At 36.6% G+C, this 25,890-nt stretch overlaps 1 protein-coding gene across 3 annotated transcripts in view; it reads right to left on the reverse strand.

Moving 5' to 3' along the window:
- Positions 1-25,890, reverse strand: part of st7.S (suppression of tumorigenicity 7 S homeolog) — a 52,742-nt gene that overhangs the window by 19,852 nt on the left and 7,000 nt on the right. For 2 of the 3 annotated variants that reach the window (XR_005966666.1, XM_018255866.2), the window contains exons 2-5: positions 8,845-8,927; positions 2,668-2,827; positions 2,006-2,060; positions 785-900 (exon numbers count right to left, since the gene is read on the reverse strand). Coding sequence is in view for 2 of the 3 variants with exons in the window: in XM_018255866.2 (XP_018111355.1) it covers positions 785-900; positions 2,006-2,060; positions 2,668-2,827; positions 8,845-8,927 (414 nt within the window). In the remaining variant the exon portion in view is untranslated. Of the gene's footprint in view, positions 1-784; positions 901-2,005; positions 2,061-2,667; positions 2,828-8,844; positions 8,928-24,227; positions 24,689-25,890 lie in introns of those variants that run through there. The other variant, XM_018255867.2, reaches the window with a different exon arrangement.

Raw genomic sequence — 25,890 nt, forward strand, 5'->3', positions numbered from 1 at the left:
TTTAAAATATATTCACAAAAAATGATTAACATACAGTTATGTTGTGCCCTCACCATCACACAAGAGAAAATGAATTAATACTGTGCCCCTCAAAAAGACACAAGGACCTACACTACTAGGTTTCTTAAAGGCAAAATACAGTAAAATGTCCCTCACTGACACACAAAAGAACATACAGTATCATGTGCCTCACCAAAACTCAAGTGAAACTACAGTAAGGCTATGTCTCACAGACACAAGAGGACATACTACTGACATCTCCCTAAGAGAGTAATAATAATATATCTCCCTAAGAGAGTAATAATGATATATCTCCCTAAGAGAGTAATAATGATATGTCTTTCAGAGAGACACCAAAGGCCGCTATTGCTATTTCTTTAAGAGACATGAGAAAATACAGTAATATGTCCTTCATGGATATACAAGAAAAATACAGTAATGATATGTCCTCCACAGAAACCCAATGTATAACACAGTAATGCTAAACATATTAGGAGTAATTGAGGTTAAGCATTTGTTACTTCTTTTCTGACACTGATCTAGAAAGCTAGGGGGTTCCCTGATGCATCTTTAGAAGCACACTTTAGGTGCACAAAATAGAATGTGTAAAATTTCTAGCCTAATTCTGTGTTTTTATTGCTCCATTTTAGTTTTCTGTTTACTAATGTCATCCATTTGCTTTATGTGTGTGTTTTTGTTCCAAATTGCATTACAGAACAGGGTGGACTATGCAAGTAAGGCAGAAATACTTCCACATTGGTAAGAGGGAATGATGAGTGCATACTTGCATCTGCTGGCCGCACATGATCAGTATCGCATGTGAAGAAAGTCTGATGGTCTTGTGCTGAAAGATTCATATCATAATATGTTAAAGGCTCTCTTCCTGTCACCCATGTGTACCTGCAACACAAGAGGGGGCACAAATACTGTCCCATAAGGTTTGAAACAAAAGTCATGTACTATTTGACTATTTAACATTCCATTATTATTTAACTCTTAAAATAAATCACATTTCTTATGTGCTAATTTGACATGAAAAGGAAGTTATTAAGCGTCAATGAAAAAGTAAAGTTTTTATAACTACTGTACCAATGCACCTGTTAGCAACTCTTTATTCCAGAGATATGGCAAAAATGGATATGGATTACAGGGAATGTTGAAGCTTACAACTGGATAATTTGCACTACATTACAGAACACTACATTACCCTGTTATGGAAGCTTGTCTTGCTTTACTTAGTAACCAAAATCTGAATACCTGTAAACACAGTGAAGTATAATGTCACTTGTGTCACATAGCGCATTAAATGATGTGTATTTTAAGAAATAATGTCCCATCTCTAACATTCAGGTAGTGTGCCAGAAGAGAATTTAGGAAAGTTAAAATCTATGTCACTGGAAATTTTGGCAGTGATGTTGACGTCAGTGGCAATTAAAGGGTAAAATATAAAAATGCAAAGTTACTCTATTTGAGGATACTGCACATCTGTATATTCTAATCTAGCACAACACCCAGCAGCTAAAATATAAAATAATACTTTATTTAAGGCCAAATCACTTGCACTACAAGAATGAAGGGGAACAAAATTCAAAATGAATATAAACTTGCTCAGATGATTCTTATTATATACTTAAAATATATGTTGTGTATTGGCCCATGAAATCAATAAAACATACAATTTTAGTAATCATTTACTGATGGGAGGGCTGACAGGTTATGGGGTGCAACTGCAATTGATTATTGATACTCTTGAAATATGCTATAAAAGTATTACAAAGCGATTGCAACTTTTCCTCCACTTTTGTGTATTATGGCAATTTCCCTTTAAGAAAGCACCACTTGTTTTGTATGGTATAATAACTGGTCTGCCTCTGCTGAACTTTCTATATTGTCTGGGTGCTCCAAAAATACAAGCAGACAACAAACTTTGGCACAGCACACATCTTAATTAAAGGACAATGGATGCTTTCTGGTATGCTTTTGGTATACTCCTTAGAAATGTTACCTGTTATATTCTGCTCCTCGAAATAAATTCAGTGGATTCCGCCACACTTTACACTCTGAAACATACAGAAAATAAGGAATTACAACAAAACTGAAGTTTTGGTAATTCTTAGAAGTGATAAGAAAATAATGCAATGTTCCCCACTGCATTACAATGGTTTGCTGAAAAGAATGAATGACAATTATACAGTATATATGATCATGAAGTTAGTTTCGCTTCTCATACAGCTATCTAAACTAAATGTCTTGGGCAACATTTTCATATGCCTCTAACCATGTTAGGGGCTGAGGGTTGACAAGACCAACAGTTTTGGGGGGAGGGGGCAGATTGTGACTGAAAAATACTACTCTACACTTTCTGTTCAACTCGAGTCAAGGCCAGCATCAGACATATTCAAATCATAAACACTCTGTACATGCTAACTCCCAGATGTGCCAGATTTGTTTTATTAAGAGCACAGCTGTGCTTGTTTATTTTGCTGATAGAGTCTATCTACCACTGCTCTTTGTAAAAGACAAAAAAAATCAGTTTAATTTTCCTTTGCCAAATGTAAATATTTCAAGGAAAATATGTAGCTGTGTTGCTATTAGAGGGCATTCCTTTTCTCTATAAAAGAGTAACATAGGAGGCATGTTTCCTCAGCATCCTGCTTTCAAACATACCCGATACATTTTGTCGACTGGAATCTGCATCTCCATTACTGGTGTTGGAGTTGCTCGTTGTGTTGTTGTCAACTCCTCCCAGCAAGGGACGTAAATGGCTCACAGATACTTGCTCAATGAATGACGTTCCATACTTCCGAAAATACCACCACTCAAATATCTATGAAAAACATCCAACAAAATGCTAAGTAGTGTTTCTTATTCTTACCCCCCCCCCCCCCAACAACAGGAGTGTCACATTACAATACTATCATTTTTTTCAACAATTTGAAAACCTTACATGAACTCATGTCAGTTTTTTGGGTAACACCTTTATCCATTATGACAGTTTAGATCATCTCACAACAGAACATTACAATCCACTTAAAATCCCTATGCCCCACTGTGAGTGCCATACTCTGCCTTCCCTATGCTCCCTGTGTGTGCCATGCTCTGCCTGCCATATGCTTCCTGTGAATGCCATACTCTGCTTGCCCCGTCCCCCGTGTATGCCATACTCTGCCTGTCCCATGCCCCGTGTGTGCCATACTCTGCCTGTCCCATGCCCCGTATGTGCCATACTCTGCCTGCCCTATGCTCTTTGTGTGTGCCATACTCTACCTGCCCCATGCCCCTGTGTATGGCATACTGCCTGCCTTATGCGCCTTGTGTTTGCGCCATACTGTCTGCCCCATGCCATCTGTGTATGCCATACTCTGCCTGCCCAACACTCTCTGTGTGCCATACTCTGCCTGCCTACACTGCCTGTGTGTGTGCCATAATTTGCCTGCCCTATGCTCCCTGTGTGTGCCAAACTCTGACAGCTCTATGCCCTGTGTGTGCCATACTCTGCCTGCCCTATGCTCCCTTTGTGTTTTAGTCTGCATGCCCCATGTCCCCTATGTGTGCCATACTTTGTATGTCCTATGCTCTCTGTGTATGCCATACTCTGCCTACCGTATGCTCCCTGTGTGTGCCATACTCTGCCTGTCCTATGCTCTGTGTGTGCAATACTCTGCCTGCCATATTCTACCTGTGTGTGCCATACTCCACCTGCCCTATGCTTCCTGTGTGTGCCATACTTGCCTGCCTATGCTCTCTATGTGTGCCATACTCTGCCTGCCCTATGCTCTCTCTGTGTGCCATACTCTGCCTGCCCTATGCTCTCTATGTGTGCCATACTCTGCCTGCCCTATGCTCTCTATGTGTGCCATACTCTGCCTGCCCTATGCTCTCTCTGTGTGCCATACTCTGCCTGCCCTATGCACTCTGTGTGTGCCATACTCTGCCTGCCCTACACTACCTGTGGGACAAGAACCTCATAGGATTTGATCGAAAATTGTTGTTAGAGGGCCCCTAAGGTATTTAATTATGTGCTTGGAGGAAGGGGTGCGGTGTCTCCCACAGTGGAGGAGGCGGTATATGTATTTAAGGGTATGTTTTAACAGGACAGGAAGTTTCGCATACGAGTGATGAGTAATATGCCTGCAGCGAGCACCAACCATTGTTTTTTTGGTGTGCTATCATCATTAATGTGGACATGGATTTGTGGTAACATGGGTATGGTTTAAGTCGGTGTGGCTTAAACAGGGAGTGGTCAACACTGGCTTCCGTTATCGGCCCTCTACCATGTAAACCAGAAAAATGCAGGCCCTCATAACCATAGAAGTTGGACAGCACTGTCCTAGACAATTAATACTTTGGTTTTGCTCCTGTGATATGGTGTAATCTGTTTATGTTATGCTTCTTATACATATTAGCAGTTTCTTATGCGCACTAATAATGTAAGCTACATGTTGATGTTTGTATACATGGGTTACCATGGTTATAGTAGCAATTTCATTGTATTTGGATGTCAGGGAAGGGTATGGCCTGTTGGAAACTCCCTAGGGAAAAGCACAGCTGGTGCTAGAAACATTGGAATTTTGTAAATTGAACACTTATTTATTTGAAAAGTTCCCGTGAGTGATGTACTTTTAATCCATAATTATTACCTTGAGTTCCCATTTTGTGATGGGCTGTGTGCTGCCTCAGAGATCACCTGACAGGAAAAAATGTAGCTCTGACTGTAACAGGAAGAAGGATGGAAGTAACAGACAGAACTTTTTCCATCAATTGGCTAATATAAGCTAGCATGTATGTGTGCTTTGTTTTGTGTGTAAGTACAGTGAATCATATGATCCAGGGAACGGCCCTTCATATTTAAACCGGCAGATTTTTTTTATTTAGGATTATCCAGCAACACATACTAGAAAAGTATTTTTTTATGAAAGTAGTTTACTTAGATGAAGCTGTGTTTTACATATGAGCTTGGTACTTTTTTTTATAGGATGTTACACCTCCATGTGTTCCCTGCCCCCCGAATTCCCTTGTGCCAAATTAAGTTGGACACATGCACAGTACAGTAAGCTCCAAAGAAATACCCACATTGTGCATACTTCCAGGGGTATAATTTCTCTCTCTCTTGGACACACCCATTAGATACTGTCGTTTACACTATAAAGGGTCCCAACAGGCTAATGACCAATATTTACATGGCACAGGAAAAGCATTTACTGTGCTCCGTAAATATTGGTTTGCCAGAGGATGCCTGAATCAAGGGCGTGATAGTACGTGTCAGCATGGAGCACACTTTCATTTTGGCAGTGCATTCCCAGTGAGTGCTGTCAGTAGTGACCCCACTTTCAATACTATTTGGAGCTTTACTTGCTCTTTCCACAAAGCCCTCACTGACTGGTATGGATATTTAACCTTAGACAACTTGTCCTTACTCTGTCTAGGCCTCTTTTATTGGCCACAAAACTCCAAGAAACAGTGTCATATTACATACACCCCCCCCCAGGGTTAAAAGACAAATGTGATAGGAGAAAAATCATAGAATAAGAGGCAATAAAAAGGGGTAGACTGGGGCTTTAAAAAAATGTTTTCCGAATATTACAAACATGTACAGTATGTTATTTGTGCTAACTAACGTAGTGTGATTTTGATTCTGTTGATAGTGATTCTATATACCATGGAGGTCACTGCTGTTACTGCTGTATACTACTGGCAGAGGTCTTCTGGGACTTGCATAACAGCAATTATGTGGTTGTCTGAGACTTCTCCTGGTGAACACTAGCTATTGAGTAATGAGAAGAGTGTATTGAGTCACTCCCTTCCAGGTCACTGAAAACGTTGTACCCATTATGTTCTTCAACATCATATAGTTTAATTAATTTCTGTATAAACTGTAAAATATGTATAAACCTCTTGGGTAAAATAAACAAAATGATTATTGTGCAGGAATACACTTCCCATGAAATGCTTAATGGATCGAGTACTGATGCCTTGAAGTTGCAGAACTCGGGACCTAAGTTCATTGCCATTCCATATACTATCATGAAGGAGTTTGTATGTTCTCCCCACATCTGTGTTACCCCCTACATTCCAAAAACGAACACACAGGTAAATTGTCTCCTGACCATTATGAATGTAATAGGGACCCTAGACTGAAAACTCCACTGGGGCAGGGACTGATGCAAATGTGGTTACAAGGCTAGGGCTATGTTACCAAAAAACTTCAATAAATGTCTTGCAAGCTGGTTACCTGACAAACAGATGAACAAAACAAATTGCAATGTATCTGTGTCTAATGTGTCCACCTGTAGCAGGCAGCATTCATCAGCAAGCTGACAGATGGCACACACTACTGGAACAAACTGAATGTCATCAGTGCATATGAATATTAATAGTTACATGCTTTAAAATTTAATATGTACTACAACTTTCCAAAACATGGAACAAATGTTAGTCTCTGCAGTTTCTTGCTACATGTAGCACTTTGTTACCCAGATTCCAGCTTCAAAGGGAATAACATTGTTAAAAGTGACTTCAAAGCACTCTTATTACCCATAACAACAAAATAACTAACATTGTGTTAATAGGCAGAATGTGTTTTTCACAATTTCAAAGGAAAAACCATATACTTTAGGATACTTACATCAATATTAATTTGTAGAAAAAGTATAACTCATAAACGCATAACCGCTGGCTACACAGACTTGTAGGAATGAAATCATACCTATTTTACCACTAAAGTAGTATAAACAAATATTATTTTAAATGCAATGTAAATGGTGTTAAAGTGGACCTGTCACCTACACATAAAAAGCTGCATAATGAAAGTCCTTTGCAAATTAAATATGAAACCCCCAAAAAATTTTTCATTAAAACATCCATACCTGTTATAAAGGTGTTTAAATATCTAAACTGTCAATCAAATATTACCTGCCCCGCCTCTATGCCCGTGGCATAGAGGAGGGGCAGACAATTACTTTCACTTTCCATTCAGCATTTCCTACATGTCACTGCTCTCCCCACATTCCCCCTTCCCTCCTCAGGCTCTATAATTGTGTAGGGACCTGCACATGGACATTAGGTTCCCCATTCTGGTGCATACACAAGATTTTGGGGTGATACACAATTTCCCTTAATAACTGTGTCCACAAAATGGCTGCTGCCTGCTTGCTGTGTTTGTATAATTCCAAGACAGAAGGAAACAAAATGTAAATAATAAATACAGTGTAAGTAAAGTTTATTTTGCTCAACTAACATGATAGAAAAGAATTTTAAATTATTTCTTAGGGTGACAGGTCCCCTTTAAGCATGGCAGCTATCCAAGTTACAATAGGCATTATACAGCAAAAGCATAGAATATAGAAAGTGACAACATTTTAAGAGCAAAGACCCCTATATTAACACATATATGAACCTATTTAAATCTCTCTAAGTTAAAAGTTGATATCATGTGTAGGAAACAACTTGGACGAGATGGGATGGTTAAAAATAGATCTTAAAAGTAGGACAACGTTCAACTAAAGCCAAACATAAGGACACACCCCGCCTAATAATAAACCACTCCCTTATTTCAAAAGCCCTTCAATTACTTTTTCTTTCACTCTAATTTCCCAGCAAATTTGCATGGGAAAATTTGAATTTTGACACAAAACTGTGTTTTCCGGTTTCATCCAAAATCCTTTGCAGACTTAAAGGTATAGTTAAGGCTGAAATACCTTGTTTGTTTTGCAATGGTTTGTGAATGCAAGATACGAAAATGAAGAATAGAGTATTTTATGTTAAAAATAGCTGGAATGTTGGTGGCTTGTTTACACTTTCAATCTATTAGCAGGATTTATGGAAAACACTGCTAATGTGTGTGGATGCAAGAGACATTAGACTGTAAACTCCACTGGGGTTTTGACTGATATGAATAATCTCTATAAATTATTGGGTAAAATATCCAGGCACTATAAAAAACCAGGAAACATAAATTTGCATGAAATCTTCCTTTCAGCTATTTGCATACCTCGATCAATATGTTTCTGCACCTATTTTCCTATGGTGTACTTATAAAAGCTATAGAGGAGAATGCTTTGAAAGAAATCACTTATGCATGTCTTTTCCCACAGGAATTGCTAATTTTCTGACTGTGATTATGTTTGGGGAGTTGTCTGTATGAGTATCCTCAGAGAGCAAATTAATGAAGCTGCCACTGTATTGCTTGCAAACAGTGGTATTCCAACACACATATCAACAAGGGAGGATGACAGATTACACTTTAAAGGAACAGTTCAGTGTAAAAAAAGAAACTTGGGTAAATAGATAGTATGTAGTAAACTAGTAGGGGTGTTAATCCTATGGGTCCTTATATACTGGTTTGGAATGTATTAAGAAAGCTGGGTATATCAAATGCAAGATAATTTAACCACAGTTTATGGACACATAGGTACTGAAGTTGCATGACTTATCTGGTGGACTTATCTGGTGTAGCTTATGCAGGTAAGCCCAGGGTTGGGCAGAGGCATCTTATTGCACATTATTTTGCTATTTTAACTGCCATAAACATCAATGGATCCTGGCACCTAACAACTACCTACAAAAAAGTGGTGCCAAAGGATTTTTACCCATTTTCTCGTGTGAGTTGAGACACTTTTGAAGAGATAAGCTAAAAGATTGAATTTTTTGAGGTAAAGGTTGAACTTTTTTGCAGCTTTGGCCAATATGCAAGTTCAACACTTGTATCAGCACTCACAATTTATATGTATATTCTTGTTGCTGATGGAATTAAAATGTCAATATGTCATAACTGCAATTAAAGTTTCAGTACAAAAATAATGTGTACAAGTAATAAGTATTCTACCACATATTTGCTGTACTTACCAATATGAGCCCTGAGATCAGGGAGGATGTGCCCGTCAAGGCAACATAGAATTTAGGTGTTAACGTGTTCAGAAACATACTCACTGCAAGAGAAAAAAAGAAAATATAAGTTAGTGAAAGGCTATAGTATTAGCCGAACGTCAGTTATTTATTTTCAATAAATTTCACAGATTTTTGACCTGTGAGTGCTCGCCTTTTTCCAGGATATCTTACTACTTTGCACCCAGGCACCAAACATTTTTCTTACGTGTAGTGCCGGCCCAACATGGACGCTGTGTATGTGTGTGTGTATCTATCTATCTATCTATCTATCTATCTATCTATATATATATATCATCCTTGAGAAAGGTCCTAACAAGGACTGAAACGTTGGATAATGGTACAACGGAATAAATGATTGATAATTTTTACATGGGAGTGCCAGTTTATATATTATATCCACAGGGTAGCCAGCACTCACGAAAAAAGGTTTAAATTGCCTGGGTGCAGTATCAAAATATCGATTAATAACCAGCAAGAAAGATCCGCACTCTCAGGTCTTAAATATAGTATAAAAAATGTTTTATTATTAAATGCGAGACTAACGTTTCGGCCTCTACTGAGGCCTTTCTCAAAGTGTCTATTGGTTTACAAACTGACGTTTTGGCTGCTACTGCAGCCTTTTTCAAAGAGAACTTTGAAAAAGGTTGCAGACAAAACGTCAGTTAGTGTCGTGCGTTAGTTGTGCAGCTTTATTTAGCTTTATGAGATTTGAACAATTTTTTGTGAGTGCCGATATTTCAATTTTGGACGTAGTTGGTCAGCTTAAATATATTGCAATATATGGAAAAACAATCCCTGTTTTGTTTAAAGGGTAAGGCATTTTTCAGTAGCAGTATGCACAAAATGTCTTAAATATATTGATAATGGGTTGAGTGCAGAGGACTCTTGTATTTTTCTATATGTATTTTGTGGTCACAGCCTCATTGCAACCCTGCCTAATGGCTTTAAAAATTAGTGGTGAGCACAACTTTTCCTTGTTTGCATATTACATTTCCCTAATTTTACATTTTTCTTGATTTTATACCATTTTTTTTCTGGTCCCCTGAAAAACGTAAAATGGGGGTTCTACTATATAAACCCATATATGTAGATTTTAGCATCACTATAGCCTTGGATATCATGCTTGTCCAAGAAATCATCCAAGCCAAGGCAATAACAGAATCAGACATCACAACATCAACCGGCAGGGCATTCCACAACCTCACTGTGAAGAACCACCTATGTTGTTGCAAATAAAAGTTGTGGTTCCTTGAACAGCCTCTCACTGGGAAATAGAAGATAAAACATAGCTACACAGCAGATGAAAAGCTACAGGTTGCCTACCTCCTGAAAAATATTTGTATAACATGTGATATGTTTTCAGTGAAAAATGTGTATGTATCAAAAAATAAGTAACAGTAATTGGTAAACACATACCAGCCTATAACCAATAGATTAAAGGGGAACAAACAGTTTAAAAGCAGTACTTGTTTATCTCTGTTTTCGAAACTTTGTCCTGCATCTTTGAGCAATAAAATCCCAGTGTGTGCTACTGCTGCAAATCACAAAATGCTGGTGACAATTACAGCCAATAAACTACCAACCAACAGATCTAGCCTACAAGATTAACAAATAACCGTCAAGGAATATGCTATCGTTTGCGATTTGCTTCAGAGAGAACATTTAGCCATACTGACAGGCAATGCTCCTCAAAATGTAATCAACACAACAGTCTCCATGCTTTAGACATGATTCCAGTTTAACAGTATCACCATTTCCAAAGTATTCTACACATTCTTGACTTTATATTACAAGAGGGTACCAGGAGAGGAAACATTACTAAACATTACTGACAAAAAGCCCCTGTGAAGCAAGTTATGCCATGTGATGAACCCAGCTCTTGGAAGTACTCAGTTGTTACCAGCTAAAGTGAAATGTATGTAATCTGGAAAAGATTTTAAACTGTTTTTTTGGACTTCTGGATCCATTCATATGCAAGACACATTGTACATATTTTTTGGTTAATAAACCAAAATATACGTGTTATGAAAAGGACATACATACTTAAAAGCAATTACAATAATAACCTAATATTCAATTATTATTATGTAATTCTTATCAATTACCTCAAAGATATTTTTTGCAGGATTGTCTTGGCCAAACTGAATCTAAACCATAATTATAGTTTGACTATAGACAACTGAATATGTGGTGGACTCAATATTAGGCCAAATCTAAAAATCCTTGGTACATCCCTAAATATAAGTGCAATATGCTAATGAAAATTAGGACTTTAGATAAATAGGACCAGTTGGCAGGCATTTTAGTGAGAGTTTTATTCAGTTTCTAATTGAAGACTGTGATTTTACTGATGACACACAGATGCTTGAACTAGATCCTAATCTTATAATCTAAGCCAATTATTTAACTTCATTATCCCCTTGTATTTAAATATAGTTAAGAGCTATTGTCTCAAATACCAGTTTAAAAGATTAAAAGAGACTTTTAATGGTCCAAATGGGAAATATTCGGTCAGCCATCCTACAGCCTGATTGTTTATGATCAGGCAGTGAAAATTAGATACATGGCTTAGTGGTAGTGCAGGGAGGTTGGGCCCATGAAGTTCTGGATCAACTGATAACCAGAGATACATGTCAAAATAAAGCCATTCATTTCCTTAAAGTGATACCGACACTAAAAATTTATTTTCAAAATATTACATTATATACATTAAAAGTTACCTATAGGTCACATTGATCATTTTTTGCTGGTAGTTCTGCTTTTGTAAGTAATTGTTACTTGAAGTTCCTAAACCTGACTGTTTTGCCAACCTGACTGTCCCTTCTCAGCCTGTCAGTTAGAGTTTCTAATGTTAACCGACTACTGCTTCACAAATATGGCAGCCCCCTCATAGAGCAACATGGGGGTAATATACAATATAAAAGCATCAGGCGAATACTTATATGGCAATATTATAAATAGTATTCAATGATAATGTTACGATGGATATAAAAAAAAAAGATTATTTTCTGGTGTCAGTATTTCTTTAAGTTAAGCGAAACGTTTTGAGCAAAGTTGCCCAAAGTTCCCTTGGGGGTTCCATCATGCTGAAAATACCCCAACAGCCACAAGTCACTTGGTAGCTACTAGTAGTGCTCAAAAACACACTTTTGGAACACCAGTTTAAAAAATCATACATTAAGCCTGCTAAAAATGTAAATTACATTACCTAAAAAAACTTTAGGAATGTTCTGCTGTTAAATAAAAAAAAGGTAAAGAAAAAATAGCAATTGTTTGTTTAAGCCTTTGGAAAATAGAATTCCTGCATTTCAACAATTTTTGGAAAACAGATTTACTTATAATGGATTTCATAGTTACATTAAATGGACTTTCTTTAAAACTGGCTAAAAGCAAATTAATAGGTATTACTAGCACACACAACAACTGGTTTTCCATGTATGGCAAATTTGTTTGCCTGTCATCAGTTACTCAGTTTACCCATGCGCTGGTTTCTCTTTATAAAATATTGATCAACTACAGAATGCACACATTGTTAGCAGATCCTGTTGCATAGCAAAGACTCAAGCGGCCCATATGTCACTAGTGACACACAATAAACCTTACCATGTTTTCATGTAAACTGAAATACAACCCCTGGCACAAAATAAAAGAAACATCACTGACACACAAGACTTCCCCCCCCCGTAGGTGGGTTTATATAGAAATGGTAATAAACACACATAGGCATTTTTCAGTCCACAGATAGATTGAAAGATGCTGTAAAGTGAAAGCTCTGAGTAGATATGCAAACACATTTGAAAAAAAAAAACATAGCAAAATGTACCAAATGCACTTTCCAAAAATATCTTATATTTATAAGTGTTAGTTGCTTTATTTGCCTTGCAATGTAAATTCTGATTTCTGGTGTGGTGCTAATTATATAGCAAATTGTGGTTTGTTTATGAGCTATACTCCCAAAAACTATTAATATTTGCTACTGGCACACTCAGAAAAAATGGTTTCATTTACTTAAGTGGCACATAGCACCCTTTCTCAAGTCTCCATGTGATCCGAAACATGTAGAGGAATAAAAAGTAGCCGCACAGCTCTGCGGTTGTTGTGGCCTCCTTCGTTTTGTATGAATTGTTGAATTTCTGGCCTTTACGGTGAGACCTAAGAGGTTGAGCCCACAGGATAAAAAAAATCTAAAGGGACGTGCTGAAGAAAACGACACAACCAAAGATCAATTATAACTATTGATAACATGTGGGGCAGGTGAACGCAGGGATATGTTTTGGCTGTCAGTTGTTTATTTTGTATGTAATCTGCATGTTCAATGTACACACATTTATTGTATTGTGCTGCTGAACATGTTAAAGTAATATAGCAGGGCAAGATGCATTGTGATAAATTTTTGTGATTTTAAAGCAGGTATTCATACTATAGAGCTTTAACTAGCACAGGTTATTACTTGGGCTAACCTACCTCCTATGTGAATGGGGTGCTCTTATCCCCCCCAAAAAACAGTAATGATAATGTTATATGGGCTCATAGACATATTGCTGTGCAATAATCACCAGCAGTTGGCCCATTCTCACTCTGCACTACTGCCATGCTCCCATTATGATCAAGTATCAGCAAGATGTCATTCCTCTGCTTTTCTACTGTCATGTGGGCCCGGCTGAATATTATGGGCTAACCAAGTACACTATGGCACTTGGAGGGGATGACTTCAGATTCCCCCAATGACTGAATGATCTGAATGATTGGCATATTTTGCTTGGGCCTTGTGGAATTTCTCAGTGGTGTGGATATCTATGATGAAAGAAATCAGTTCTCTTACTTAGTTACCTACTACTGCATTAGCAGTTATAGGATGGCTATTACCTTCAGCATTGATAAGTTTTTAATGGAGGGGTGCTCCCTGACATGCACATGTATACATTAACACTGTTCCAGTTAAGAAGTTTATGGGTTGGGTTGAAATAGCAGGGATATTTTTTGCATTAATAAATTACGGATACCTCTTATAGGCTATAACTCAAGTGGGTTTTTTGACATTTCAAAAGGAACAACTCTAAAACATAATTTTTGTGTCCTGTGCTACCAAGTTAAGTGACATTCCTTAGGTTTTTTACTGGAAAGAAAAAAATACAATCACTGAAAAAGCCTAAGGTGTTTCTACGGATTCACGGATAGACTTAAATATTACTGAGTTAGCATGAAGCATCAATCACATTGATTCCTTTCAGAAATGAAAAAAAAGTTAATCATTCTTGGAGGAACAGGAATGCCAATGTTAAATATTCTCTGAAACACAATTTTGCCTAAAAATGCTAATTCAAAGAGGCATTTGCAACGGTGTGCCATATTCTCATTGTCCACGCTGAATTCTTCTGTTCCTCTGCTTTTTTTAAGAAAAGTTCTGTTGACAAAATAAAAGGTGGTGATACATTATTCTAACAAGGAGACAACTGTAGACACCTCCTGACTGCATTTTACTTTATAGTTATATGGAGGTTGCATCTATTTATTTGTGTAGGATACCTCCAAGTATCAAACCAACGAATGGGACAGTTTCAATCTAAAAGTTTCCTAATATATTCTAGACAACTATTACTCTGCCAAAACTTAAGTAAGTTACCCACTTTTGTAATAAACATTAACAATTATCTTAATGATGGTTCTTTATCTTACACATAGCAACTGACATCCCATCTCACATTAAGTCCATTGGGTTCCCGTGTATCTAGAATGAAAATCCATCTTACTTCCAGTTCCAAAAGCTTCCTCAGTGTATTGCCCCCTCTACTCAAATTCCTCACCTTGTCTATTCCCTGGATTTGCAAATATGACACATCTGCTTGATTACATTGGGAGAAACAAGTGGATACCACCAAGTACTCTGGTTTTCTCCCACACTCCACAAAACATAGAGGCAGAATAACTGGCTCCTGGTGAAACTGGCCATACAGTGGGTGACTGGGATAGGAAACTTAGACCTGTAAAACCCACTGGGAAAGGAACAGATGTAAAATTTGCTGGCCCAATATAAATAATAGACATTTCATTAGAGATCTCACAGCTATTTTAAACATGATAACAGAGTTCAATACTGAATGATTAATAATTAAAAATAAAAACGTAGACTACCCAGCAAAAATGATCAACATGAACTATAGGTAACTTTTAATAGTTAATCTGGTCTGCCCAACCTAGATGTTTTGAACAGTTCTGCTCCCTGAGGAAGCAACTCTCTAACTTGTACTAAAATCCCTTTATATTATCTGCTATAGTGCCTAGCACCAGGGGAGGGGTTATTCGTAGTAGTATGCAGTCATCAGTGGCTTAACTATAGAGGAAGCCGGCCCCGTGGGGGCCCTGGTAAAAGGGGGGCCGCGACCGCAGGGTCTACTTCCTCTATAGCCTGCAAATCCTCTCGCCGCCATGCTTTTTCTTCTTCCTTAATAGATGAACTTGCGCCTGTGCAAGCTTGCAGTGTGGGAAGGGGGTTTAAAAACTGGAGGCAGCCGAAGTTGCATTGTTTTGCCCCTGGCAGCCATACTTCCCTCTTAAATAACAGTAAGTCCTTCAAATGCATTGTGCAGAAGGACATAAAGCTTTGCCTATATGAAATCAAGAGTGGTGTCGGAGGCCCATCTGAAAAAGGAAATCAAATCTCATCAGTGGAAAAGTTCTACTGATTTGTCCTTTACACAAGAAGATGGGGGCAGTGTGGTCATTCAGGTAAATCCAAACTGCTCATTATCAATTTATTTGGACCACAAAATGAATTGTCCCATATGTGGCTGCTTTAGTGTCTGATTAACAGGAGAGGCCTGCAAATTCTCCTGTTACTAAGAGTGTAAGGTACACAAAGTAATTCTTAGGAGAGGAAAGCTGAACCACATTAAGAACTTACAGTACAGTGAGATGATGGGTAGCACAGTATCAGATGGGGACAGAAATAGATTAGAAGTGACAAGTCAATACAAACCCACTGTGGGTTATTAGATACTACACTGACCACTTTTAAATCACAGGAAGCGGAATCTGTCTTACGTTATGCAAGAAATCATATAGAAAGCACTCCTTAATTACTCCCGCCTTTAATTGAATATTAGTATCCCAAGTTAATATCCTCTTCATCCATCAATCTCTTTGTGGGAAATAACCTTCATTATACTTGATGGAAAAAGCTGCAGCTGCCCCAGTGGCCGTGTTAACATAGCAGGAGTTTTATATTTATTTATAGATCATTACTTGCCAACAATATTGAATGACATGAAGCCTCAACCTTCTATTTTTTTCCAAGCAGAGTGCTTGACATGACTGCCCACATGCTGGAGCTGGACTCATATGAGACTCTTGCTTAAAGTGTGAATAATGTACAATATTTACTTACTATATATTTAATGCTCATGGTTATAGTGATGCAACTGGGTTTTAAGCAACCATTTTAATACCTCTATTTCATAGAACTAATAACACATTGAACTGAGATCTGGTTATAAAACAATACTTAAATACTTCTGTTTTCAAAAGAAGAGCTAAAATCAGGCCCGGACTGACTGTACAACGTTCGAGATGCTGGCAAATGCTACTGAGGGGCTGCTATAAGATGCCATAGACTGTCACCATTTAGTTCCTTAAAGCAACAGTAACATCAAAAATTAAAGTGTTTTAAAGTAATACAAATATAATGCAGTGTTGCCCTGCACTGGTAAAACTGCTGTGTTTGCTTTTTTAATACATACATAATATATATATATATTTATATATATATATATATATATATATATATATATATATATATATATATATATATATATATATATATATATATATATATATATATATATATAAATAAGCTGCTGTGTAACCATGGGGTAGCCATTCAAAGGAAAAAAGGGTCAGGTTACACAGCAGCTAGCAAATCAACTCTGTAGAAGATAATGGTGTTATCGGTTATCCACTATCTAACCTGTGCCATCTAGCCTTTTTTCAATTTCTGCCATTGCTGCACAGCAGCTTGATTATATGAACTATAGTAGTGTTTCTGAAACAATCAGATCTGTTTTACCAGTGCAGGGCAATAGTACACAATATTTTCATTCATTTAAAACACAAATTTTTTGGTGTTACTGTTCCTTTAAAGACCTTAAAAACCAAGGCCTACTTAAAAACAAAGAAGGGGCTGTCCCTGATAATCAGTTGGAGAAAATAGAAAAATAAGGATATTTTATGAAAAATTAAAATTGCAAACAAAAGACAAAACAAGTATTTCAGTATTTCATAGGTCTGAGTATTATTGTCTTTATTGGGCTATTGGACCCTAAGCACTTGCACTTTACATATTTGATTGAGGGTTTAGTTTGTGATAATTGGAGAGTGTTGATTCTTCATGTAGAGGCCATTATAGACCGATTACAATTTGGAAATTCTATGTATTAAAGGTCAAATGGGATACTTCTTTACCTTCTTACTGAGAATTATATCTATTCAAGTTACATCCCTGCCTTGACCTTTGGTCATTAAAGTAGACAATCATGGTATCAAATCTTTACTTCTTAAAGGGATCCTGTAATCAGAAAACCTGTTTTTTTCAAAACGCATCAGTTAATAGTGCTACTCCAGCAGACTTCTGCACTGAAATCCCATTTCTCAAAAGAGCAAACAGATTTTTTTTATTTTCAATTTTGAAATCTGACATGGGGCTAGACTTATTTTCAATTTCCCAGCTGCCCCTGGTCATGTGACTTGTGCCTGCACTTTAGGAGAGAAATGCTTTCTGCCAGGCTGCTGTTTTTCCTTCTCAATGTAACTGAATGTGTCTCAGTGGGACATGGGTTTTTACTATTGAGTGCTGTTCTTAGATCTACCAGGCAGCTGTTATCTTGTGTTAGGGAGCTGCTATCTGGTTACCTTCCCATTGTTCTTTTGTTTGGCTGCTGGGGGGGGGGGGGGGGGGAGGGAGGGGGTGATATCACTCCAACTTGCAGTACAGTAGTAAAGAGTGATTGAAGTTTATCAGAGCTTTTGGAAACAATTATTTTTTGTTCTTCAAACCCCAGCCTTGAAATTTCAACCTTTGGTTGCTAAGTCAGAATGGAAGATCAATAGGAGAGGGCTTGAAGAGAATTACAAGCAATTAAGAATAAGAACAGAATAGATGAAACATGTACAACTGATCTGTTTTTCCGGTTCCTGAGTTCATAGTATTGAAAGGGATTCGGTCATAATTTTGTGATGTCGTTTTTGTTTCTAAATAACACTGCAAATAATTCACACTACAATATAATTTCATTCCTGAACCAGCAAGTTTTTTTTTTAGTTGTAATGTTTGTGTGTAGGCAGCCATCTCAGGTCATTTTGCCTGGTCATGTGCTTTCAGAAGGAGCCAGCACTTTAGGATGGAGCTGCTTTCTGGCAGGCTGTTGTTTCTCCTACTCAATGTAACTGAATGTGTCACAGCGAGACCTGGGTTTTACTATTGAGTGCTGTTCTTAGATCTACCAGGCAGCTGTTATCTATATGTTATCCATATTTGTCAATAAAATTATCTAGAAAAAACAGAACTTTTTCACAAGCTTTTGCTTACTCTGTTTACAGGTTGGTGCTTAATTTTATTAATGATTTATTAACAAACAAAAGTTTTCGTGCCGCTTGTTGAACCTTATATAACATATACTAGCATTAATTTTATAATAATGAACAACAGCAATAAATCCAAAAGCTTTTATTTGTGTGACGTCATATAATGATTGAAACAGACTAAAGTTATTACTGTTACTTCACTATTGCAACTTTGCATCTGTCTACTAAGACTTTGCATCTGACAGATGCAAAGTTGCAATAGTGAAGTAACTAATAACTTTAGTCTGTTTCAATCATTATATGACGTCACAAAAATAAAAGCTTTTGGATTTATTGCTGTTGTTCATTATTATAAAATGAATGCTAGTATATGTTATATAAGGTTCAACAAGCGGTATGCAAACTTTTGGTTGTTAATAAATCATTAATAAAATTAAGCACCAACCTGTAAACAGAGTAAGCAAAAGCATGAGCTTTCAATAATGTATTACTGTAGCCAATGCTGAAAAACAGTCACAAATCCATCAAATTCAACCTTTTGCTATTGGATCCAGAAAAATACCCCTGAAGCCATTTATTAAATTTACCCTCAGAAAAGGAAAATATTTGACTCTAAATGGCAATCCATCTAATCTCTGGATCAACACTGTACTGTGAATATTAATAGCAGTAACCTTTATATTATCACTTGCTAATAAGACATCCAACATTTAACTACGAATTGTATTCGCGTACAATAACTTTTTACAAAAAAAATCATATATTAATATTACATATATAAAAAGTTTGGTAAATAATTTCCTTAACAGCTTTGATCCTGTATTTACAGAGACAACTATTACTCCCTTCTTCCCTTCTTGTTACAACAGTATCAGTCATATATCTACATGGTCCCTTTTGGGCAGGAAATTCAGTTTTGAAACTCCTAAAGCAGCTTGCACTGGGAAGGAGGAAAGACACAGGGGTCTATGCAATAAAATGTGCAACGTTTGCTACAGGTCTAGTCATTTATAGCAGCCAGTCAGCAGAAACCATTAACTGGTGGCCTGCTTAAAAGCAATTCTCTTTTAAAAGTCTCAAGATGAAATAACTCAGTTAATTTTGACTTTTCAATTAAAATGACATAACGCTAAATTGTATCCAGCTTAAGAATTATACAAAGAGGTAATTTTGGATGGATGGATGCAAAAGAAAAACTGCTCAAAAGTGTACAATGTTGTAGCTGCAAGTTAAAAGAAAAAAAAACATTACAGCATAGGTTTCTTGATGTGGTAAAGGGGAAGGCATTTACCCAAATGTTGGGTAATTGCCTATATACCTCCCAACATTTGAAAACTGAAAAGAGGAACAAAAAGCAATGTGGCAAAATGTTCTTGACCATGCCCGTTTTATGGTCAAACCCCCTATTTATCATGTCCATTTTTATAAAATGTGGCAGATTTTGAAAGTTTGAACACATTTCTGGGAGTTTTAGGACCATGTTATGACAGTGTTGCTAATGAAGATGAAAACCCCATTAAGCGGCTAGTTTCAGTTCTCCCAAGAGACCTGCTTATCTTAAATTGTTACAAATGTATCTAAGTGTAGATGCTGAGTGACCTCAGCTCTCTGCCAAAAAGCCTCTATTTTAATTACGTTTCAGAAACTTTGCATCTTTGTCTGGTGTCAGTGCAGGGCATCAAAGATAAACTCTGGACTTCTTAGGACTGCAAGCTGAGCTGTCAAAATCGGGACTGTCCGGAAGAAAAAAAGGATAGTTGGGAGATATGTGCTTATGTGATATCCTGAAGACAATGGTTTAATAAATGGGCAACTTTGTTATAAGTTAAGAAAGGGGAAGCTAAAAAGGTCCCCCAGTGGAGAGCCTGCGTCACAGATATTTGAAAAGTGCATTAAAAAGGTTTCCAGTGAATTAATTCACTTTGAAACAGGTCAATGTTTCAGTCTGTGTGTTGAGAAATGCATCAAGTTTCTTATCAAAAAAAGGGGTTATTCACCTTCCAAACACTTTTTCTCGGTTTAGTTGTTTTCAGATTGTTCAACAGAAATAAAGACTTTATTCAATTTCTTTTTTTATTTATCATTTTTGCAAAATTGAAGCTTAAAGTTTGTGGTGTCTTAGTCTGGCAGCTCAGTGATCCAGGCACAATTTCTGAACTATTATATTTGGATACATTTAGTGGCTACATGAGTTGATACATTTCTCAGCAGTATCCTAGAATTGATACAATTCTTGTTAATATTCCAAACAGCTGCCTTTAAAGGGAAACTCCAGCTTCCAAACCAAAATTTGATATAGAGGCCCAAATAACACAGAAACCCCTAATATATCCATCACAGTTACCTGTTTCTTCAAAAAGTATGAATAAATGCCATTGTCTATGCTGCAATTCAATTGGTTAACAGTTCTTCTCTTTCTGCATCATTTGAAATCCTGGCAGTGAAGGAGGGATTAAAATACTGATGTTACAGACAGGAACTACATAACCCACAATGCATTGTACTATGATGTTCCGTTCCTTATTGAAATCACGTGTGCAGGGAATTATGGGTTTTGGAGGATGCAGGCTGAGGACAGATGGCTGTTGATATAAAGTAACAGTAATCAGTTTTTCCCCTAAAAAAACTTTGATTTTTCAAAGTCCACAAATTGACTCCAAAGAGTTCCCCCATAGGCTAAAACAGGAATTCGTAGGTTTTAGATGGCAAATGGTCGAAGTTGAATTTTTAAACAGACAGTACATGATAAATTTCGATATTCAAATTTTTGAATTTTTTTCAATTCGAAACGAATTTGGACTATTCCCTAGTCAAAATACACAAAAAAATAGATTGAAATTAAAAAAAATTTTCATTCGAAAATTCACCTCAACCTTTGATAAATCTGCCCCTAAAAATCATGAAAAGTCTGTATATTTTTTATCGATGTATATTGCAAATTTGCTTGAAATTATGTTTACTTTTCAAAAAGCTTAAGTTATGTTTTTGTGGAGTTCCCCTTTAATGAAACTCAGGGATTCTGCTCAGCAGGGACAAAAGATAAGAAATATATCAACTAAATGTATCAATTTAGAACAATTAAAATATTGGCAACCGCCCCCCCAAAGTGCTGTTTTAGACGGTGAAAAATGGAACTTTAAACTTCAATATTATAAAAACAATCACAAATAGAAAATAGAAAGTAATTGCAAAAAGCATTTATTTCTGGCGAACTATCTGAAAACAACTATATTGGAAAAAGTGTTTGAAGGTGAACACCCCCTTTAAGGCAACCTGGTTTACAAAACTGTTACTCGGAAACATGACGGGGGAAATAAAACAAGACGTATGTTTTAAAAATGAAGTCCTGTACATAGTAATGTAAGAGGTTAAGAAAAATGGCAATAATAGAAGTATGAAAGAGGAAAAAGTCTTTACTTGTGCTATAAATTTTTAATGTCAGTGTCAGTGATCTGCCACTTTAACACTCTTCACTTGCAAATGTGACAGAAGAATGTGAGAATGTAGTATCATAAATTAAATGATATATTCCGATGATTAAGGAAATGATCAAAGATAACCAAAGTGCTCTCTTCCATTTTTACATTTAATTTAATTCCCGAACACTGTTTTATGGAGTAAATTAAACCAGACAGTATTTTAGAACATTTAAGCCATTATTATTGAAAATAATCAGAATAATAAAGGAAATACAATGGCATTTCTACATTTGCAGCTCCCCATACTGAAGTAGTAAATTCTAGTCAACCCTAGCTTTAGAAAGCCACCAAATATTAAGAGTATATAAAATCTATCTTCAGCTTCCCATATTTTTCTTCCGTGATGTTAAAGAATAAGCCGATTGCACGTGGCTTGGCTTCTACTTTATTTCTATTCAAGCAGCATTTTCATGCAGGAACTATACTGTTCCTATGGAGAACAATTAGACAAATACATGTGTGTATGATAATGAACCTAATAATGACCCTGTTTCTTCTATCATTCAACATCATGTCAGCTTTTTAACCTTTCAATACTGTGTCAATATGCAATTCTTGAACGATAACCATAAACTCTGATTAATGAACAATTGTTCAGTTAAATCTATTCACTTTTCAGTAAATATATTTAAAAAGTGTCTTTTTAAAAAAGATGATAAATGACAGGAACAAATGATTATGCTATGGTGAATGTTAACAAGCTCATATTTCTGTACCCTTGCCACACAATTAAAGGCTAAGTCAAAACACATTATACAAATTTTTTATATGTGGGTGTTTAATGCCTCTAATCAAAATGGTAGGTAGTTTACCATCTCTATCATATAATCTGATGTCAGAAGAGCACACACTTCCCTTTACTGGTTGCTATGGAAACAAAAGCAGTCAGCAGAGAGGGCAAAACAGATAGAATGTCTGCTGATTTATTACCAAACCATGTGCAAGAGATAAAAAGAACAGCCATTTGCAAGATCATGCAAAATAAATGACAAATACTGCTGGCAGAATAAGGCATAAAATAACTGTGCAAGTATTTAAACACATCTATCCTCCTGTATATGCACTTATGTTGAGTAAGTGTCGGGTACTTGCCCTTTTTAAAAGAAGAAGCATGGAATACAAAGCAGGATGGCTTTTCAATCATGTACAAAGCATTGGGACAATTAAACACAACTGCTTTTGCAGACAAACACAAAAAGCAAATGTAGATATTCAGGTTGGGTTGCAGTGCAGAAAATATTCAAGGCAGAATAAAACAAATGCTCTGAAGGAAAGTTATGTAAGAAAGGGACAGTAAATTAATGTGCCACTGTGTAGCAACTGAAGAATTAGGTAGCTATGAAATACAGTATAGGGGACAATCATTACTGCTATAGAAACCAAACAGAGCACAGACTGGAAGCATCATTAATGAGGATAATTATTAAAATGCATGCAAGAAGTAAAATTCATAGATTGTAAGCTCCTTGGGGCAGGGAACCGATTCTAACTGTACATTGCAACTCTCAGCCCTCAGGTATTTATTCTCACTCATACAATAACTGTACTTCTGTTTGTGCTAATGTCTTGTAAAGTAAAAGATGGTATAGATGATTATTAAATGTGCCTGTATGCATGATCTCCCCTTTCATTGACAAATGAGCATGTTATGGAAGGCATGCATCAATCACAAGTATGCAATAATCTTGGGTATGCAAAAAGCATATGTAGATCCAGAAAAGGATCAGTAACCTATGTTTACGGTGTTATTTTTAGGATCCTTGCTCTATTTTGAAAATAGCATAGGTTCACAGCAGACTATCTGTGCCTCAAAAACCTCAATACCCTGCAAGACAGCAAACAGTGTACATTATTTAAAAAACGATGTAGGAATGGATGAGAGAGAGAGAGATAGAGAGAGAGAGAGAGAGACCATAAAGACCAGCACTAAATTGTGTAGCATCCTCAACCAGTGATGCTCTACACCAATGTAATGCAGCATCCAAAGCCTATCTCCACACACACAATTAACACATTCATGCATAGCTGCTTGCTTTTTGCATTGCCCAGTTGCCGGGATGCTACAAAGATAAATCTAGATCTGTAACTTGAGTGTTAGTGCAGTGGAATTCAGCACAAAAATATATAGAAGATAATCAATTGCTTTTAAGAAATAACTGCTAAAAATTAAATAGAACATGTAGACAAAATAAACTGCCAGCAAATAAAAGACGACAGAAAGCAACACATTTAAAATACATTTAAAAGAAAACAAAAATCAGAATATCTAGAGATATATATACTTACATGAGGATTCTGTACCAAACATGGCTGTCCTCAGATATGGGTTTAATAAATTAGAACGAGATGAGCAAGGGAAGATATGAAGCCTCTACACAGCGGGGGTCATGAAGGCAGACAATGCAGTCCCAGCTATCCAGCTGCCAGAGAGCCTTCTCTACAGACCACTTTCACTGAGACATGAAAACGGGTCTTTCAAGGGACAAAAAAACCCACGAGATTTCTATTCTCAATCCATTGGACAAGGAGAGGCCAGTGTGTTTCTCCTATGATGCAGCAAGGCAGAAATAGGTAGCAGAAACTAGATACTGCAGTCCACAGCCCTGATCTGGGTAAGACAATAGCACATCTTATGCACACACTGGATGACGTCAGGACCCTGCAATGACCGACTGCTGTTAACCAAAGGCTTGGAGGAGGCTTGGATAAAGCACACATATTCAAATAGGAATTCCTTTGTCACCAAACTCACAATGAAAAGGAGACTTGGAGACTTTCCCTTTGACAAGCAATATCTTGCATTGCAAAAAAAAAAAAATAATTTATACACACATCATATATATATTTTCAAGGATCCGCACTCCAGTATTAGTGAAATATCAGTCTTTATTCATACTTGTGCATAAGAATGAATAAAGGTGGATATTTCATTAATACAGAAAAGTTCTATTTGTCTGATTTTGACCCTGCACCTGTGTAATCACAAAATATAATCTTTTAATGTCTTAATATATTAGTTATGCTGCCTCATCTCTGGACAAAATCAGCAGAAATTGTTCTTTGACTTAATCTTTTGCTTTTCACACAAAATGAAGACAGTTGTTGCCAGAACACCAGTATGTGATGTGTGTACAATTGGCATACAAAATATATACAAGACAATAAGAATTTATACTATAAGTGCTTTGCACAATTTATGACATTACCATTGCAACATAACCTAGATATTATCTGTACTTATTTTAACAAAAACTAGTTATGCTTTCCAATAAGTTCCTCATTAAAAACAAATCCTAATGATCTAAAACTATGACTTGTGATATATACATTTGTGTTCAAAATAATAGCAGTGTGTTTAAAAAAAGTGAACAAAGTTTAAAATCCTTATAATGGCTTTTATTTCCATACAAGCAAATGCATTGGGAATACTGAACATTCTTCATCCTGCTTCTACTCATCCTTTGCTGCACTGCTCCCTAAAGCTGGGGGGCTGGAGCACTCGTACCACATTTACTATTTGGTGAGTCATTTACTAACTATTCTGGGGCAACATGTTTCTCCTACCTATTGCAGAGTTCCTTTGTGCCCAACAGCCCTGCATGCTCCAACTTATGCTAGTTTTTTTAATATGGTACATGAGGAAAGTATTTGTAGGGCAGAAAGAAACTGTAAAACAGAGGGATAAAAAATGAACCTCTGCTCAAATTAATACAGTTTGTAACAGGGACAGAAAGTTTAAAACTTAACTTTCACTTCTTCTATTAAAAATGTCAGCACAACACATTAGCCTGGGTCTAATACAAATAGGTGAATGGTAACAGACATTGTTTGTAGTACACCTCTTAAAAATGTCTCTGTATCCATTAATTATGCCAACAAAAATGAGGCAAAAACGAATAACCATGTCCTAGGTTAACCCAAGCAGACTATGCCCCATTTGTACCCACTG

The sequence above is a fragment of the Xenopus laevis genome, chromosome 3S (genome assembly GCF_017654675.1).
Source record: "Xenopus laevis strain J_2021 chromosome 3S, Xenopus_laevis_v10.1, whole genome shotgun sequence".
In the NCBI taxonomy this organism is placed as follows: Eukaryota; Metazoa; Chordata; class Amphibia; order Anura; family Pipidae; genus Xenopus; species Xenopus laevis.